The sequence below is a fragment of the Thunnus maccoyii genome, chromosome 3 (genome assembly GCF_910596095.1).
Source record: "Thunnus maccoyii chromosome 3, fThuMac1.1, whole genome shotgun sequence".
In the NCBI taxonomy this organism is placed as follows: Eukaryota; Metazoa; Chordata; class Actinopteri; order Scombriformes; family Scombridae; genus Thunnus; species Thunnus maccoyii.
Genome location: NC_056535.1, coordinates 4,034,989 through 4,053,137, shown reverse-complemented (window position 1 = coordinate 4,053,137; position 18,149 = coordinate 4,034,989). Strand labels below are relative to the sequence as shown.

The following is an 18,149-nucleotide window of genomic DNA, read 5'->3' as shown; positions in this document are numbered from 1 at the left end:
CTCGAGTGTTCATGGTAATGTGTGGATAAAAGCAGTGGGGTGAGACGGCTTTGGGTGTGACGTGGAGGCGATGGGGAGGCTGACGAGCTCTCTGCGCTCTATAGGGCCAAACAGCAGCAGCAGCAGCAGCAGTAGTTGTGCCTCATGGTGTGTTCATCCACTGACTAAGCTTGACGCAGAGCAGCCAGACTCGCTACATACTCAGCAGTGGGGGGGCATTTCAGTCTCCGTGGGAACTGCAGTGTAGCAAAGCTGCCACGTCACCGGTCCCTTAACGTAGGCAGGGTTTGCTTCAAATGAACTCACTTCTAATTGGAAGCAACAAAGTAGCATTGATTTATTTGTTTATTTTTGGCTGGTGTATGCATTGACAGAAACGTGAGGTTTAGATATATGAAATGCTTTCATTCAGTTGGGGATTTAATGGGTTCCTGGTTTAACACATGTTTTATGCTCACTTGCTTCAGTTAATGACATTGAAATGATGCCATTGTTCCTTTTAATAAGTGGATTGCAAAATAGAGATGGTTTTTGAAGAGGAGCCATCACTGGAATTTTATTTTGGTATTCTTTTACTGAATGACTAAAATGGCCAGTTCATAATGACAACTGATTTAACTTACAGAGCCATGCATAAACTATCTAAGGTCAAATCAACTTTGTCTCAATAAATGAACAAATATCTCTGCTCCACATAGCATTTTTCCTAAACCTCCTGTCATGGAGTCATAGCTGCAAAGCATGCTGCTGGTTCTGGAAATATATTTTCCTACACTGTAAAATCCCATTTTCTTTTAGTTCAAAAAGCCTTGTCTTTGCAATTGTGAACAAAACACTGCATCCCTGAGTTCATCTAAAATAGGCACAGAATCTGAGCGTGAACTGACTTAAACGGCTGAATGTTTTATCGGGTTTCAACAGAGCATGAAACTTTAGCTTCCGCCCACTGTCAGCAGAGCATGCAACAGAATTTTAAGCTCGGTGAATGGATGTTTTAACAGAAATGCTCTCCTTCCATTTGTGTGTACACAGACATACACCTTTGACTTTATAAGTATGGATGGCAATGTCAGTTGGTTCACCACTTTGGTCTAGACTGAAATATCTCAACAAATATTGGATGGATTAATATGAAATTATGTACAGACAATCAATGTCTCCAGAGGATGAATTCTGTCAAATTGATTGGCATGAAATTAGGCACAGACATTCATATGATTAGTCATATCCTAATGACTAATGAAAGGATTGTGAAAACTGGTAATCCCCAGACTTTTATGTAGCATCATCATCAGGTTAACATTTCAATTTGTTGAATAGTTTGGTTCATGACCAAAAACCTGCAAAACTAATAACTTCCCTTCAGCTAATTCCCATCAGCCTCAGCTGTAGTACTAACTAGCAAATGTTAGCATGCTAACATGCTAAATTAAGATGGTGACCATGGTACACATTATACTGTACCTACTGAACACCATGTTAACATTATTATTGTAAACATGTTAGCATGCAGTTATTAGCTTTTAGCTCCAAGTACAGCAGTAACTGGTTAGAGCCTCACACTGCCACTAGCATCGCTGTGAACTTTCACTGTGTGTTCAGACAGATCCCAAAGCGCAAGTTGAAAATGTCTCAACTAACTTGAGCGAATCATTTGCGTGTATATCAGGGAAAAAGAAGAGAAAGAAATCTGTGAGAGAGTCTCTGGTGAGTTCTAAGTTCAGTCAGAGGCTGAGCACAGAGACACAGGCACACTCCCACAGACACATCAGTGGTACAAATGGCTCACCAGGAAAATTTGTGTGAATGATGCAAAAATTTGCTTAGCTTTCTGTATGAAAACACTTTTTGTCTTTTTATCAAAGAACCAAGTATTTTCTAATACAGTTGCTCATCTTTTGTACTGATGATACAACAAGGAGATTTTCATGTCCATTTAGGAAAAGCGCTCCAATTGCCAGTCACCTGACATTGTCCAAGTAGAAAATGAACAGAACTTTTACACTTTCTGAATCCTGAATGCCCCAAATACGTCCTCCCACCTTGGTTCTCCATTGTAGCTTGTGTTAGCCTACATGTGCTGTACATAAACACTGCTTTTTGTTCACAACCCTACCTGAGAACTGCAATTCTACTTGTGAAAACTATGTAGAGATTAAGTTTAAGCTTTCCCCAGCTGTTTAAAAAAGTTTCCAATCATAAAATGGGCTACTGTATTCTGGTAACCTGACTGCACCTCTTTATTCAGCTGCAAAAATCTTAAAGGTGCCTTTGAGGCGTCTACCATATGTTTCTGTCTGACTGCTTACTGTATTCACTGCACAGTTCAGGCCCCTGTCTGGTCTATATAGAGTAACTGTGCAGACACAGATGATTTACTGCAGGGCTGTTTTTGTTCCATCAGTCTTGTGTGCTGATGTATGCATACCTGCGTGTCTCTGTGCTGCAGGTCCAGGTGTCTACGCGGAAGACCTGCTGCAAAGCTGCTGTGCTAATGGCCAGAGATGGGCCACAGAAAATCACCACTGCAACCACATGCCTCTGCTGAACAATGACAAGCACTCTATATGCAGGTAAGTGACATGGCCTCAGATTCAGATTGTAGTTTTATTCAGACAAATATTTTTGGATGCTGCTCTAGAGGCAGAAATAATCTCATTTTTTCAACATGATGTGATGAATTCTCTTAGCTGACAGTTTATGTAGGAGTGCTGTAAGCCATAGATGTATTAAGATTAAAATGTAAATGTATAACATAACATTCTAGCAGGACACCCCTGCCTGTCATTCCAATCAAACTTGCTTACCAAGTGCATATGCTAAAAACATTTTTCAGGTTTCCTCAGGTGTTCTTGGGCGTGAAGCACATGGGTGTTAAACCCCATTTACACTTAGTCACTTCATGCGTCTTGGGCAAATCGAATAGCTATCTGATCTCAAAAAAGTGGAGAGTAAATGCATCCAAAAAGCTTTCATGATGGACTGAAATCTCCCACCTCAGGTATGGTTCCCTGTGATAACAGCAGCTGAAATGAGACTGAAATTAGCTGTAGATCTTCCTGTCTAATTAAAGCAGCAGGGCTCCAGTGATTTCAACACATACAATCATAAAGAAAGCTTAACGAGCTGCTGTAGCATTTATCTGATCATTGATCAGCTCAAGCATTGATTGATCTGTGTGGGTGAGAGAGGGGAAACTTTGAAACACACACACACACACACACTAATCACAGCAAGCTACCATGCAAGGAGCTCCCTAACACTCAAGGAGGAGTTAGGGATCAAACCACCCTGCGATCAATGGACAACCCACTATACCCGCTGAGCCATCCCTGATCTGAAGATAAGACACTTGAAATAACATTGACATGAGTGTAAACATGAGTTTAAAACACAATGTCTACACAGCCTGCGTAGCATGAGCAGTACTATAGCAGAGCAGCAGCGGCAGCTTCAGTCCTCCGTCTGTGTGTCTACACGGAGGCGTCCAGGCAGAGCACTGAGTGTAGGTCACCCTCGTTTTGGCAGAACTCAGTGCTTAACATACAATCACCATAGTTATATATCTGCATGAAATGAAAGAATGTGTAAAAATACACATCAGGTCACGGTTACGTGCGAACCGTTACGCCTGTGTAGACAGCTGTATTGATTAAAATAGAAGCATATCTGTTCTGTCAAACATGTGTGAAATGGACGACTGAAAAGCGCAGCTGAAACGCCTCCTGTGTAGACAAGCCTGTAGAGTTCTTCTCTGGCTGAGCTGGCTGACTTCCTGCTGGCTCCCCGCACACTTTCATGGCATCAAAATAATTTACAGATGCAGCTCTTCGAGACTTTCCAATTTTTATCAAAACCAATGACCATATTTGACAATCCAAAAAGTCATATTATTTGTGACTATTCCAAAAAAATGTATCATTTTACAACTTGTCATTTGGTAATTATTGTGTTTGGGAAAAGTGTTTTTGGGCCAGTGGGTGTCACATGAAGGATGAAATTTCATTAGAGATTTGAAAGGCCTGCTTTGAGTTTGAGTAAACTTGATGATTATTCAAACTTCACTTACCTTTATTCTTAGGTTTTCTTTACATCTTTCACCACTGACCAGTTTCTCCTTTGCCAGTTCATGCTCTTTCTTTTTTACCAAGATATCTGTCTTACACTATGTAAACACCAGCTCTCTGGCTCTGCCTTGGCTTTGACTCCAAATCATTCATATTATCAGCTCTGGCCTGACTAAAAGATCCCCAACTGTGCACATATACTGTGTTCATCTCTTCAGCTCAACATATCATCAATCATTCAGTGTTGTAAATAAAAAATGTACGTATATGTATGTGCATGTGTGTGTCAGTGTTGCACAGAAGCAGTGCTGCCTCAGCTCAATTAAGGAGAACCAGTGTGAATCAGGCATAACTTCAGCCAGAGGAGGAGACACCTGTGAAGTGTCTCAGGAGGACCAGTGCACAGATGACTCCTACCAGGCAAGTTTAACATCATTGTCTCACTACCACTGGAACTCATCCAGCAATGTGTTACTTCTGAAGTAAAGATATCCAACATAGATTGTCTTTATTAAAGAATGACAGGGAAGATAGAACAAACAAAAGGAAGACGGTTGAGACGTGACTGGAAGAGATGACATCATAGGTGGATGGCACACACATTTTCTAATTTCCAAGCTCTTCATAAAACAAACATTGAACTGATTAAAGGTTATTACATTTTCCTCTAGAATAGAAAATGAACTGTTTTTTGTGAGTCAGGTAGAGTGTGACTCACTATTTCAAACGGTTCAGGATGTCAAAACTAGACAGTGTTTAAGCTATGAGTTCCCACACATAGACAGTGGTGAAATACTGTGAATCCTTTGGAACTGCCATAATGATATGGTGTATTTTAGACTTTAAACTGTTTAAACATCCCCTGAAACGCATCTTTGTTTTGCCCAGAGCGAGATTTCAATTTTAGATACCTGTGCCAGCAGAGAGGCTTTCATAAATATCAGACAGTTTATTTGTGTTTATTGGCGAACATGTTGAAATATATTTGTGAAGAAATGCCAAAATCTCCCACTTCTGTGTGCATCATTCAAACCTGTGAATACTTCCATATGGAAATGGGAATCATGCCTTTGATCAGAGTCAGCTCAAATAACTTTCCCAGTTTCTCCAAGAGGAAACCCGGTGGTTTGGCCCTCCAGCAAACTGTTCATGTGTTAACACAGCTGAGCCAAACCATTGTGCCAGGTCATTGTTTTAGAAGAGAGTAAAAAGGTGAACGTCTGGTTTTCTTTGCATGACATGTGGTTCAGCTTGAGGCGGCAGCTGAAATCCTTTGCAGTGTGTTCATAGGGATGAACTAGCCTGCTTGACTCTTTAGCTGTTATGTCTCTCCCTCCTCTGTTGTTTGATAAACAGGGCTAAAAGTGGAGGGTCATAAAGAGAAGAGTCGATTAGAGATGTGAAGGGCACCCCAGTGACACACTCCTAATAGGCTTTGCTGTTGTGTCTGGATCAGCAGGTGTGCTGCAGCTGCTGTGCCCTCGGCATACGTGTACGCAGTGAAGGACGTGGTTGCAATGCCCACCAGTACCTGGGATACCCGTGCGGACATGTCTTCCTCACATGCTGTGAGGAAGAGGAAGGTCCAAGCCAGCTCCCGCTGAGGAGAAAGCAGAAGCCCAGACCAACTGCTATACCTAGAAAAGGTAACTGTTACCCACTGCATAGCATTTTCTTACTGACATGGAGCTTTCAACATGGAAAAAACACTTACATGCACTTGTTAGGATTTACTGTATGTGTTAAACTAGTTGAGTTATGTTAGAACTTATCCTTGGACCCAGAGCTTCTCTAATGAAATAGGCACGAGGTAAACAAAGGGAACGCTAATGAGCCTTGCACATTTGCTAATGAAAAAAGTAAACCTTTATGCTACATGGACAAGATGTGCCTAAAGGGATAAAAAAACATCTATAATTTCATGACACTGGCAAACTTCTTCTGCTGTTGAAGATTATGTGATATGATCAAAAGCTCCAGAACAACCTTGCTCTGAGATTGCTTTGTCACTGTCTGTTTCCAGGGGTAAAAAGGAATAAACTTTGAACCTCCAAAAATTGTAATTTGTCAAATTAGCTACAACATGTGGGCCAGGGATTCATCCCTGTTCCATGATGACCCTGTAGACCTGCCTGCAATCTTACCCTCACACAACCTCTTACTGAAACCATTCTCTTTTCTTTGATAAGAGAAGTCAAGGGAAATGATTCATGAAAAGTCTCTCACACCACATGGGTTGCTAACTAGTGACTATTGCTAAAACTGGTATAACTAGATAAACAGTGAACAGTTGGACAACTGAGTGGGCCATGGCTTTTAGATGAAGCTGCCTATCAAGCCAGTTGGGCCAGCCACTATATCTTAGTCTAAGCAGATACAATGTAGATATGAGGCTGAGTCAAGCTGTTGAGTGTCTGCTCTTTATGCCGTATTCAGACCAAATCAGGTTGTGCAGTTAAAACGCCAGTCCTCTCATTCATTTGAATGGAGGTAGTGCATTTAGGCTGTGGGGGTTTTGGTCACAGCGGCGCCGTACTGGTCTGCAGTTAGAAAATTGATCCAGAGTCAACTTTTGGAGAAACACAACCTGACATCACACTGCGGTGGCCAATCACAGCCGGCGATCAGACTGATCAGAGCTGTAAAACCCTGCCATGAGGGAGTACAGGGAGGACATTTCTCTTCGTTTGATAATGTTAAAAGTAAACTTAGACTTTACTTTCGGCTTCCCAACTCGTTTTAAAAAAGACGAGAGAAAAAGAGAGAGAGAGAGCTGAGGGCACCATTGAGAGAGAGAACGAGAACAGCTGTGATCGAGCAGTGAGAGTGAATAAAGAGAGGGAGCAGTGGTAGCGAGAGAGCCGGTGAATCAGATCAATAAAACATTATTTTCTGATTGTTTTACAGCGGTTACGTTCTAGAGCACAAATAAACACACCCACACCCCCACACACCTCCACTCAACCCTGCGATGGTGTGCTGTAACACCTGATTTGGTCTGAATACAGCCATAGTTGGGTGAGAGTACAATTGAAGGAGGATGTTTAAAAGTGCATTAGTTCAGAGAATGGTGTTGGAAGTTTTCTTATACAACTGCTGAAGGTAATAAGAGGCTTCAGCAGTCTGAGTTAGAAAAACCAAGGGGATAACTGCCAAAGTTTAGTCCAAAGTCTTTTTAGTACTAAATTCCTACTTTGTGTTACTATCCCTCTGCCATGGCTCAGCAAGCTAATACCGTCCATGGAATCACAGAAAATTTTAATTCTAAAAAGACTCTAAAGAAGATCCCAACTTGATTTGACCATCAAGTGTGATTTCAGACTGTTGAAGTTTCATATTAGCTTCAGCTGCACGTTATAATTAATTTTGCACAGAACAAGGACCATGGATTTTGTACCTCATCACTTGAAATTGCTTTAAGCAGGGATTTATTTTCAGCCAGTACAGACAGGAGGAACATTTACAACCAATTTTTAAAGAAATAGCAACCAATAATCCCTTCAGTATACATATGGGCATATCAGTATTGTTTTAAGATCAAAGAAGATTTTAAAAAATCAAGCATTTTGACTATGGATACTGACTTTTTTGAGTATACTCAAGTTTGTCTCTATTCCAATGGGAACAAATAACATACTCAAAACCCACTTATAATTAGTATGTAGTCTGGAAATGAGACACAACTTGGGTACAACAAACTAGGCTTACTTTCCTACTGCTGTTTAAGTAAGCCACCAAATTTCCTCAACTAGTGGCCAAGGCCTTTATTTACCTCAACTACAGAGGGTTCCAGGCCTTTACTGAAAGTAGGCTTATTATTTCTAATGCCCTCTGTTTGATTAGTGTATTTACTCATATTTTAGTACAAAGCGTCCTTGTTTTCTGATATGCTTCTCTTTTCTCTGTTAAATTTTTGTTACTGCATTGCTGGTAATCTGGTGCTTGAGTTCCCCATGCTCATGTAGTGTTCCTGCCGTCATTATTATTAAAATATGCGCCGTTATCTTTGTATTTAAACAATATCGCGTCTCCTCTGTCCTCCTCCCCTCTCTGTGACAGTCAGCTAGAGGGCTAAGCTTAACTGGCATGCACATTATATTGGCACAAGGAGTTTATCCACCCTTGTTTTTTCTCTGGCCTGTTTTTGGGACCGACCTTCATTTGTTCGTTCGTTATTGGAGACCGTCTTTTATTTGAGGAAATATAGTAGTTAACTAGTTTGCCATGTCAGTTAACTTGGAAAATTTTGATTAATTCCATCTCCAAAACATCTATTCCTTCAAAATACTGTATATTTGTAACTATTTTAACAGATTTTGCACAGTACAGGATTATGGAATAGTCCCGGGCTGAGTTATCACTATTTTTTTCCTCATTGAAGTTTATGTCAGAGGTGGAGTATGGGCCAAGTTTGATCTTCCAAAAGACAGATGCTCAAGGATGATTGGTCAGGAGTCACATTACCATTCAGAGTAATGGGAAAAGATGTATGCAAGCTGTGATGAATCAGGAACAGATGGCAGCTCAGGCTGTTGTCTGTCTACTTGTGCCAGCAAAGTTTTCCTCTGTCTCTGATCCGTCAAGTACCTAATGCCAGTGACATTTACATCTATGAATTTTCAAGCAGTGGAGGTTCAGAACAAACATGTTTCATGCAAAAGCATTCTAATACCCATTTGTATCTCCTTATAACCAAAAATGGTGGAAACACTGCTTCTGTTTAGAGCAGTAGCCTCTGAATATGAGCTATATATCTTGTTTGCAGCTGTAAGCTCCATGAGAAGTGATTTACAGTGTTTTTCATCAATGACATCAGGTGTGATGAGTGAAAAAAGATTACAGTATGACACCACATTAGTGTGTTAGTCTTTCTGTAATACTCCTGTACAGTTAAAGCATTAAATCCATCTTAAGATCTTCTGAAAAGATCTTAACTTAGGAAACTTAAGATGTTTGTTGACAGTTCATGGTAAATATACCATAATTGATTCTGGATTTGGTAGACCGTTGGCCAGCTTTTAGTTTGTATATTGGGACCAGATATACACAGCATGACATTGCAGTTCATTATCAGCCAGCCTTCTTGGTTGTCCTTTAATGGGAATAGTTGTATCCAAATATGATGGTGAGGTAAGGTCAGTACATGTTTCATGCAAAAGCATTCTAATACCCATTTGTATCTCCTTATAACCAAAAATGGTGGAAACACTGCTTCTGTTTAGAGCAGTAGCCTCTGAATATGAGCTATATATCTTGTTTGCAGCTGTAAGCTCCATGAGAAGTGATTTACAGTGTTTTTCATCAATGACATCAGGTGTGATGAGTGAAAAAAGATTACAGTATGACACCACATTAGTGTGTTAGTCTTTCTGTAATACTCCTGTACAGTTAAAGCATTAAATCCATCTTAAGATCTTCTGAAAAGATCTTAACTTAGGAAACTTAAGATGTTTGTTGACAGTTCATGGTAAATATACCATAATTGATTCTGGATTTGGTAGACCGTTGGCCAGCTTTTAGTTTGTATATTGGGACCAGATATACACAGCATGACATTGCAGTTCATTATCAGCCAGCCTTCTTGGTTGTCCTTTAATGGGAATAGTTGTATCCAAATATGATGGTGAGGTAAGGTCAGTACATGTTTCATGCAAAAGCATTCTAATACCCATTTGTATCTCCTTATAACCAAAAATGGTGGAAACACTGCTTCTGTTTAGAGCAGTAGCCTCTGAATATGAGCTATATATCTTGTTTGCAGCTGTAAGCTCCATGAGAAGTGATTTACAGTGTTTTTCATCAATGACATCAGGTGTGATGAGTGAAAAAAGATTACAGTATGACACCACATTAGTGTGTTAGTCTTTCTGTAATACTCCTGTACAGTTAAAGCATTAAATCCATCTTAAGATCTTCTGAAAAGATCTTAACTTAGGAAACTTAAGATGTTTGTTGACAGTTCATGGTAAATATACCATAATTGATTCTGGATTTGGTAGACCGTTGGCCAGCTTTTAGTTTGTATATTGGGACCAGATATACACAGCATGACATTGCAGTTCATTATCAGCCAGCCTTCTTGGTTGTCCTTTAATGGGAATAGTTGTATCCAAATATGATGGTGAGGTAAGGTCAGTACTGTTATTTCATTCACAACATCAGAGGAATTCCTCCTAATCCCACCCTTTAATAGGCTCTGCTCTAACCATCGACTGCAGCTCATTTCCTTCAGCTTTAAAGGGGAAATTTGAATGATGTCATTCTGAAGTGGGAATCAATTAACCTGCTGAAAGCTGTGAAAGGTTTAGGAGCTGCAAAGACTGTTCAAGCTCTCAGTCAGAGTGTGTCCCACTCTCTCTCTCTCACACACACACACACACTCACACACACTCACACTCTCAGAATGCATGAAGGATGCCTTTACTTTGTGAGCGTTTTATGGATGAAAAAATGGATGAGATGCACTGTAATTATTTCCATGGGGGATATGTTTTCAGTCTTATGACTCACCGCCTTTTAATTAAAACAGGAAACATTTAATCACTTTGCTCCTTTGGATTTAAACCCCAGGTAATGAGTGTGAGAAATATTTACTTAAAACCCACAACTGAACGCGTTACTGTTACAGTACACTGCAAACAGCCTTGTGTATTTTGGCCTTTAGATTCTTTGTGATACTGGGCAGATGCTGTGCAGATTAAAGTGGCACTCCACCATTTACTAGTAATGGTTAGTACTACTGTGAAAACTGTTGTATAATGTTTTCTGTGGCTAAGCAGGCAGCTTTTGTTGAGTCTGAAAAAAAAAATTAAGTCACATCACTTAAGTCACATCACACCTGTCAAGCTTTCTGTTCTCACTTGGCACATATGCAGTTTTGCAAATTTATAGCTTGCAAGTTGCAGAAATGTTTGAAAGAGTTGATCTTTAATTTCACACAAAGTTAACAAAAGCAGGCCTCTTCTAGCCAAGGATCATGGACTTACTGACATGACAACTGTTGCTGGCAGGTTTGATCAGCTTTAGCTTGCTAACATAAGCTAATGCTAACACTAAAACTACCTTTGTAATGTTTCCAGCAGGTTTTGAAAGAAAAATCCTGTTACAGGTTCTTTAACATAAACATAATGGCTACATATATGATAAATGTTGAAAGACTGCGGCTAACGTGTTTCAGGCAAAAAATCAACATCCTCAACAGATAAAAGTATAAGTAAGAAAGTAAGTAAGAATAAAGTGTAAACTTCTCTAAACCAAACAAAGCACCTTAGTTGATTTAATGTTCTTACATTAGAGCAGATAGACGCACTGTTTTATCCATTCCTTTTACTTTTGCCCTTGTGTTTTTGGTTTTGGAAAGGAAACCCTTGTTACAGCCCCATGCACAGAATTTAATCATGTGGAGAAATTCAAAGCCTGCTGTGCCTAGTTAAGGTTGCTAAGTAGAGGTTTTGAGTACATACAAACAAATCTTGAACAGTGAATGTTTAAACTGAACAGACTTTACTGAATCACCAGTGTCACTGAAAGAATCAGTAGCTTTTAGCAGTGGAGCTCCCCTCGCTGGTGAATGAAAGCACCATTGTTAGGTCAGCCATGATACACAGTTTGTTACTTGCTGTCCTGCAACAACCACAAAAACAAACATGGTGTGATAACTCTGCTGCAAATAGATGGCTGCTGAGCCATGAACCTTATAAACAGTGCCTTGATAGACTTAGTTTAGTGCTGAAGACTTGTACTTTTACAAAGTAAACACTTCCTTTCTATTTTTTGTCAATATTATTGGAATTGTCAATTGACAAAACTGATCAGGGTTTCGTGGTTACATTCAGTGTTAGCATCCTGTCATGACCAGTCGATTGAACCACATAGTGTGAGCATATACAGTAAGTCCTGTGTTTAGGCCATGCAGAAAGGGCGATTAAAACATGTAGTGTGAGGTAATGCAGTATTACAAGTTTAATAAACTATACAGTGCCTGCCCAGTTTACTTAAAGGTTGTACTCAGACTAAAGTCCAACTGTGTGACAGAGGCAGTGTGATATGTGCAGTAATAGAAGTTTTAAGCTTGAAACAGTAAGTATGTCATGTCATTCCCTCTTTGCTAAATGAGTTTCCCTCTCTACTCAATCTAATTGCTGTCTAAAAGCGCTCAGCATTTTATCTGTTTCTTTTCCCAGCATTTCACTCCTCTCACATTGGTTTCCTTTGGTCACAAGAGTTTAATAAAGGCACTAAGGCCCCGACCTTTGCACTTGTCACTGGTTCTTCCTTGTAATGATGATGGTAATTTAGGAATTGAAGCTCTGGATAAATATCACTTAAACACTGAATGTAAACGCAAAGGAGGAACAGATGTTGTTTTGTGTCCTCAAGTCAGTTTCATGAGGTAAGTGTGCGGGATAAATTATAGAGGCAATCTGGTGCTGTCTCTAATTTGAGAACCCCCTCCCCTTACACACACACACACACTTCTCTCATTCTCTCCAGTCTCAGACAGCAAGTTCCCCAAGGAGGCCTTCTCCATCAGTGCCACAGATGAAGCTGCCAACGCAGTGGTGGAGCAGGACGATGTGGATGAGTGTCAGCTCTACCCGGGCCAGCTGTGCCAGCACACATGCACCAACATCTGGGGCTCCTACCGCTGTGGCTGCCACCCAGGCTACATCCTGCAGCCGGACGGACACTTCTGTGCACCAGGTACTGTAACTCACCTGGGAAAGTTAATTCACACAGGTTATACTGGATACCAGGGCTCTAGCTAAAGTAACTGGTTTTAATTGTAAAGGGGGTAATTTGGTTGAATATGAGCCAGGTAAGCTCAAACTTAAAATTTGAAAAACAAATTTTTTTTTCAACATCTGTGCACTCTCATTGCTCTCGTAGTTCATGCATTTTGCTATTAACATGGCATGCAAGCAGCACTTACACTATCATTAGTTTCTACTGGGACTATATTCTCATTTAACAGTCAAGAGGTAGCTGGTGGCTGCACCTATTTTAACATTTTCCTATTGGCCCATCGAAGGGATACTTCAAGTTGGGGGACTCAAGGCTGAGAAATCTAAAAGCGATAGATCCTACACTTCCCTTAATGCAACCCAGTAGCATCTTTTCATTAAACCCTCCCTGCTTGGTAAACAGCCATGTCTGTCAAACATTTGTAACTGTAACGACCCGGTGCTCTAGAGGAAAGGGAAGCAACATAAAACCAGCTGCAAATTGGAAAAGAAGTTATTTATTGCAGCAGTGGATCATGTGTCAAACTTAAATGGAGTACATATAATGATGAATAATACAATTAACAAAAGCTACAAAGGAAAAAAGGGCCTGCGGGTGTTGAAAAAACAAAGAAAACAATATAAAAAGAGGATTTCTAATACAGAACTTTTAATAGAATCTATGTTCCTGACTAAAACAAAAAATATAACCTCAGCTGACTGAGCTGCCCTGTGCTTATGTATCCATTAAAACAAAATAAAGGCAACTACCTCTTCTCTGTAGTGTCTCTATACACTACAGTGTGTAAATGTGAGAGCTTGTTTGTAAAATTATCACAATGAGCTCAACCTGGCCCAGTCTTAAGGTATCTCGGCAAGTGTCTCAGATTCACAATTTACATGATACTAGTACAAACAGTCTGATTAAATAGATAAACAAAGACGAGAGACACAGTGGCCTGCAGATCACACGTAACACAAGGGTGTGTAAGTAGCACACTGGCAGCTGGTGTTTTGGGCACTCTTCTGATTACAGATGTCATGGTGGCAGCCAGGAAAGACAATTGGCGGTGTCTCAGCAGTGGGGTCAATTGTGAACATGTAACTATACAGTATTATATACATATAGCTTTACACAAGCTATATGTCATTAAGCGAACCCAGATTACTCTGATGACATCATCAGGCTTTATTTCTCAGACTTGACAAAGCTTCCTTAGAGCCACTGGAGGTGGCAGAAAATCACATAAAGTTCTGATTTTCTATAATTAAAATTCTTTAATTATGTATGTGAGTGTTTTGCATAGCACAGTTGTGGCATATCTCTCATGCTTTTCAGCATTAGTTCCTCTGGATACTCCATCCAGCAGTCAGTCTTATTTATTGCCATGAGTATGATGCTAAATTGATGACCTGGCAGATATAATGCTAACCACATAGTGTGAAAATAGTTCTTATCACATAGTTTGGTCTGTATAACTTGTGTTAAATATATATGGGTTGTGCTCATGTTGTCTGCTATTTGACCTCACATTGTACAGATGCCTGATTGGAATTCATTGACAGAGGGATGAAGGAATTGCTGCTCAACAAAACTTAAATATTTGACTTCTATTAGAAGCTTAAATCTAGGAATGATGTTTTTTATGTGTTTGCACATGTATGGTCATCTCACTATGATTATGCTGTGTTAAACCAACAACACATTACATCATCATACTTATGGCACTTATGCAATAGCTAAAGTCTTAAACTTAGGCTCATCAACATTCTTTGCAACCTCAAATGAAAGATCACTTCTTCACAGACCTCTCTCTGTTCTATAAAAGAGCTTAATGACAAAAACATCCAGCATGGGTCAAATTATGTCTTGTCATTAAGAAACAGATATTATGTGGAATATTACTTTTTAAAATTGGTTTCATATATGGGGAACATGTGAGTCAACCTGCCTTCATTCTGCAGTATCTCAACTTGAAGTCTGAATGACTAACCCTTCATTTAGCTGCAGTACTTTATACACGTCCCTCATGGTGTCTGTTGTGTTTCCATGTGCAGTGAGTCCTGACGAGGACAACAGAGTGAGAGAAGAGGACAGCCTTGCTGTGATCCCAACACAAACCACTCCAACCAGCACTACAACCAGCACATTCACCATCAGCCCTGTCCACCTCAATCCCTGTGCAGGTAATGCTTACGTTACAGATGTCAAGTATTCATGTGACATCAACAAAGGAATCGCCACACTTACACCTCTCTACGAATGGTACACGCTCAAGTATTCAGCATCTGTGCATTCACATAATAATACATCAAAACCAATGTTAAGATAGTAAAGAACTGTGGCTTAAGAACAAGGGACACTAATGGTCTGCAGCCTGCCTGATGTAACACACACACACACACACAGACATATACTGTATGTACATAGACATATAATATACACATATAGATATTTATTCATATAGTATAGGTAGGACACATGCAAACCGCACTTTACATACATACATGCATACATACATGCACTCATATGTTTTACACTATACTAGGCTATTGCTTTTACTATTTTAAATATTTCTTTTTTTCCTTAGTGCATTGTCGAGGAGCTGAAACCTAAGATAGGACGTAATAATAAAGAAACTTGAACTTGAACTTAATTCATAAAGACCAAACTGAAACAAATGGATTACTATAATCAACAAGACAATAGAAACCCTGCTTCCAAAACATCATTATGTCGTTGCCATTTTGTGTAGCTTACATTACATTTTCATTTACATTCTTAAACTACTCCGTGACTCCATCTTGATTGCACTTCAACCGTCAGACTGAAGTCATCATGATTTTGATTTAGCTAATGAATGCTTTAAAATAAATGTCATATGTATGCCTCTAAACTTTGTGTAACACAACACTATTTCTCCAAAATAAGGTACATTTATGTCAGGAACCTTTATCCATTATTGATTCTGGTGGCCTTGAGCTTTTCTGAATGTTTGTTTGTTATGCTCCTCAGTGGCGGCGAGGTGCACATACTATACCACATGAAGTGTATCAATTATGATATTTGGTTCAATTAGTAACTTCATGAGAAGCCATTGTACTAAATTTGCACTTGTACACCTTACAAGTCCAAATGCTGTTTCTCATAGAATGGCTACTTTTTAGATATGAGAGCCATCATTGATAAAAATGATGACTACAAAACCTGACCTAAAACAATGGTCACTTCTTATGTAGAATCTCCATTACAGTGCTTTTAAATGCTAATGTCCATATAGATTGATATTTATTGAAAGGAGTGTGACCAAATTTAACTTTGGCACATTTTCTTTAGTAAGTTTATGCCACATGAAACTAGTTGCCTCAGCAGTCAGTTTTCATCTACAAGTGAATAGGACCAAGATTATTATATTTACTGGCCAGAAAGTCAGAAACTACATATTCAGCCTTAAAGGATTTGGCTGGTGACTTTCTATGTTTTTCTTTATATCTACAAATCTCATGTGCAGAGCCAAACTAACAATGAACTGATCTACTTCCAAGTATTGTGTGTGTATCCAAAGCCTGATATGTCTGATTCCTCTGTGCCATAGCCCTCTGTTGTTGTCCAAAAACTATTAAAAACATGTCAATGAGCCACACAGCTCATTGACACTGCACCAAGTGACATGTTTCTTCACCCCAAAAAGTTTGGGCACATTAGTTTGTTTAGAAACCGCTCCAAAGACTAATAACAGTGATCACGTTTTCAGTCTCTGGAGAGTAGTTCTGTATGCAGGAACCTGGTTCTGTTTACAGAGCCTCGCCAGCTTTTCTGCTCCCCGGAGACAGAGGAATAAGATCAGGCTTTGAATACACACACACAATACTAGTAAGTAGATCAGGTTATTGTTTGTTTGGCTCTGCACTGTGTTGACAATAAGAAAAATATAGAAAATCGCCAGCCAAATCCTTTTAAGCTGCAGACATATAAAAAAAAACTTTCATCATTAGTTCAGATAGTCAGTACCCAATACGTTGGAGAGTTAGTTTACACTTCTCTGGCATCAGCTGACATGGAGAGAGCCAGAGAGCCATATTAACAACTCAAAGACAAAATAGCTTATATTTTTGAAAACTAGCACACTTGCTACTAATTTTTCAAAAAGTATTGTAGCCATTATTTAAGTGCTAAGAGCTAGTTAGCCTAGCTGACCTCCCAGAAAAAAGTCACACTAAACTACATTTACAGTATCTGTGCAAGCTAGTATGTTTGCCTGTTGTTAGCTAGCACATCAGTTTTTATTTACTTAAATTTTGCTGCTCATGTGCCAAGTACCAAACTGGCCTTATTTAGCTCCATAGCCTACACTAAAACTAAACCACTGAGATTTCTCCAGAGTTTCTCCACATAAATGTCATCTAATCATGAAGTGTATAGTAAATGTACAGTACCAGTCAAAAGATTGGACACACCTTCCCATTCCCTTGAATTAGAAAGTGTGACCAAACTTTTCACTGTTACTGTACATCTACTGTCAAATGTACTAGTGCAGTGCCCGTTCAAAACGTGCCTGTTCAGACCTGGCCGATCACTTGTCCTCCAGCCACTACTTCATCACATAGAGAAATTAATACAGTTGATGTGAGGTGTGAATAAGTATATACAGAAACATTCTCTTATACACAGATGTTATAAATATTAAGTACTGTAATAGTAAATAAATGTTCTTTTCTCATTTCAAGTAGCCTAAAATAAGGGCTGCATTTAAAAATAAAATGATGCATCCCAAAATAAAGTGGCTCGATCATATTGGGCGCTTAGATCATTCCTATTTTCTGTGCCTTCATGTCGGATTTGAGTGAAAAAAAATGATTTTGAACTGCCCCCATCGAAATTATTTCCATCATTTTATGTGCATATATATACAGTCATTGTGTACTGGGGTCTGAGCACTTCCACAACATGGGTGAAATATGCTCAACCATGCTCCTGAACGCCTCCTATGTAGACACAATGGTTTACTTGCTGCTGCTGCTCTGCTAAACATGCTGCTCATGCTATGTTTGCTCCAAAGATTTGTGCTTTGTTTGTAGTGGCGCTTCACAATCGCCACAGTCTTGAAACATATGGAGTATCGCATTAGAAAAGCTTAATGGAAATGCCAAAATTAAAAAAAAACCTTCCTCAATTTCTCCAATAAGTTTTTACAATTGCTTGAGGTAGATTTTGGAAATGTCGAAAATGGGTTTATGCACAAAATAGTAAATGGAAACGCATTTGTCGAATAAATAATGATGTAGCAGACATTTAACTTACGTGGCTGATCAGTTGTTTCTTCTCTCGCTGTGTTCCGACATTCTGAAATGTTGCAGT

At 39.4% G+C, this 18,149-nt stretch overlaps 1 protein-coding gene across 1 annotated transcript in view; it reads left to right on the top strand.

Moving 5' to 3' along the window:
* fbln2 (fibulin 2) overlaps window positions 1-18,149 on the top strand; it is a 79,903-nt gene that overhangs the window by 25,698 nt on the left and 36,056 nt on the right. Inside the window, exons 3-7 of the mRNA XM_042407088.1 lie at window positions 2,450-2,573; window positions 4,358-4,487; window positions 5,527-5,713; window positions 12,561-12,770; window positions 14,849-14,977. Of these exons, the coding sequence (XP_042263022.1) occupies window positions 2,450-2,573; window positions 4,358-4,487; window positions 5,527-5,713; window positions 12,561-12,770; window positions 14,849-14,977 (780 nt within the window). The remainder of the gene's footprint in view (window positions 1-2,449; window positions 2,574-4,357; window positions 4,488-5,526; window positions 5,714-12,560; window positions 12,771-14,848; window positions 14,978-18,149) is intronic.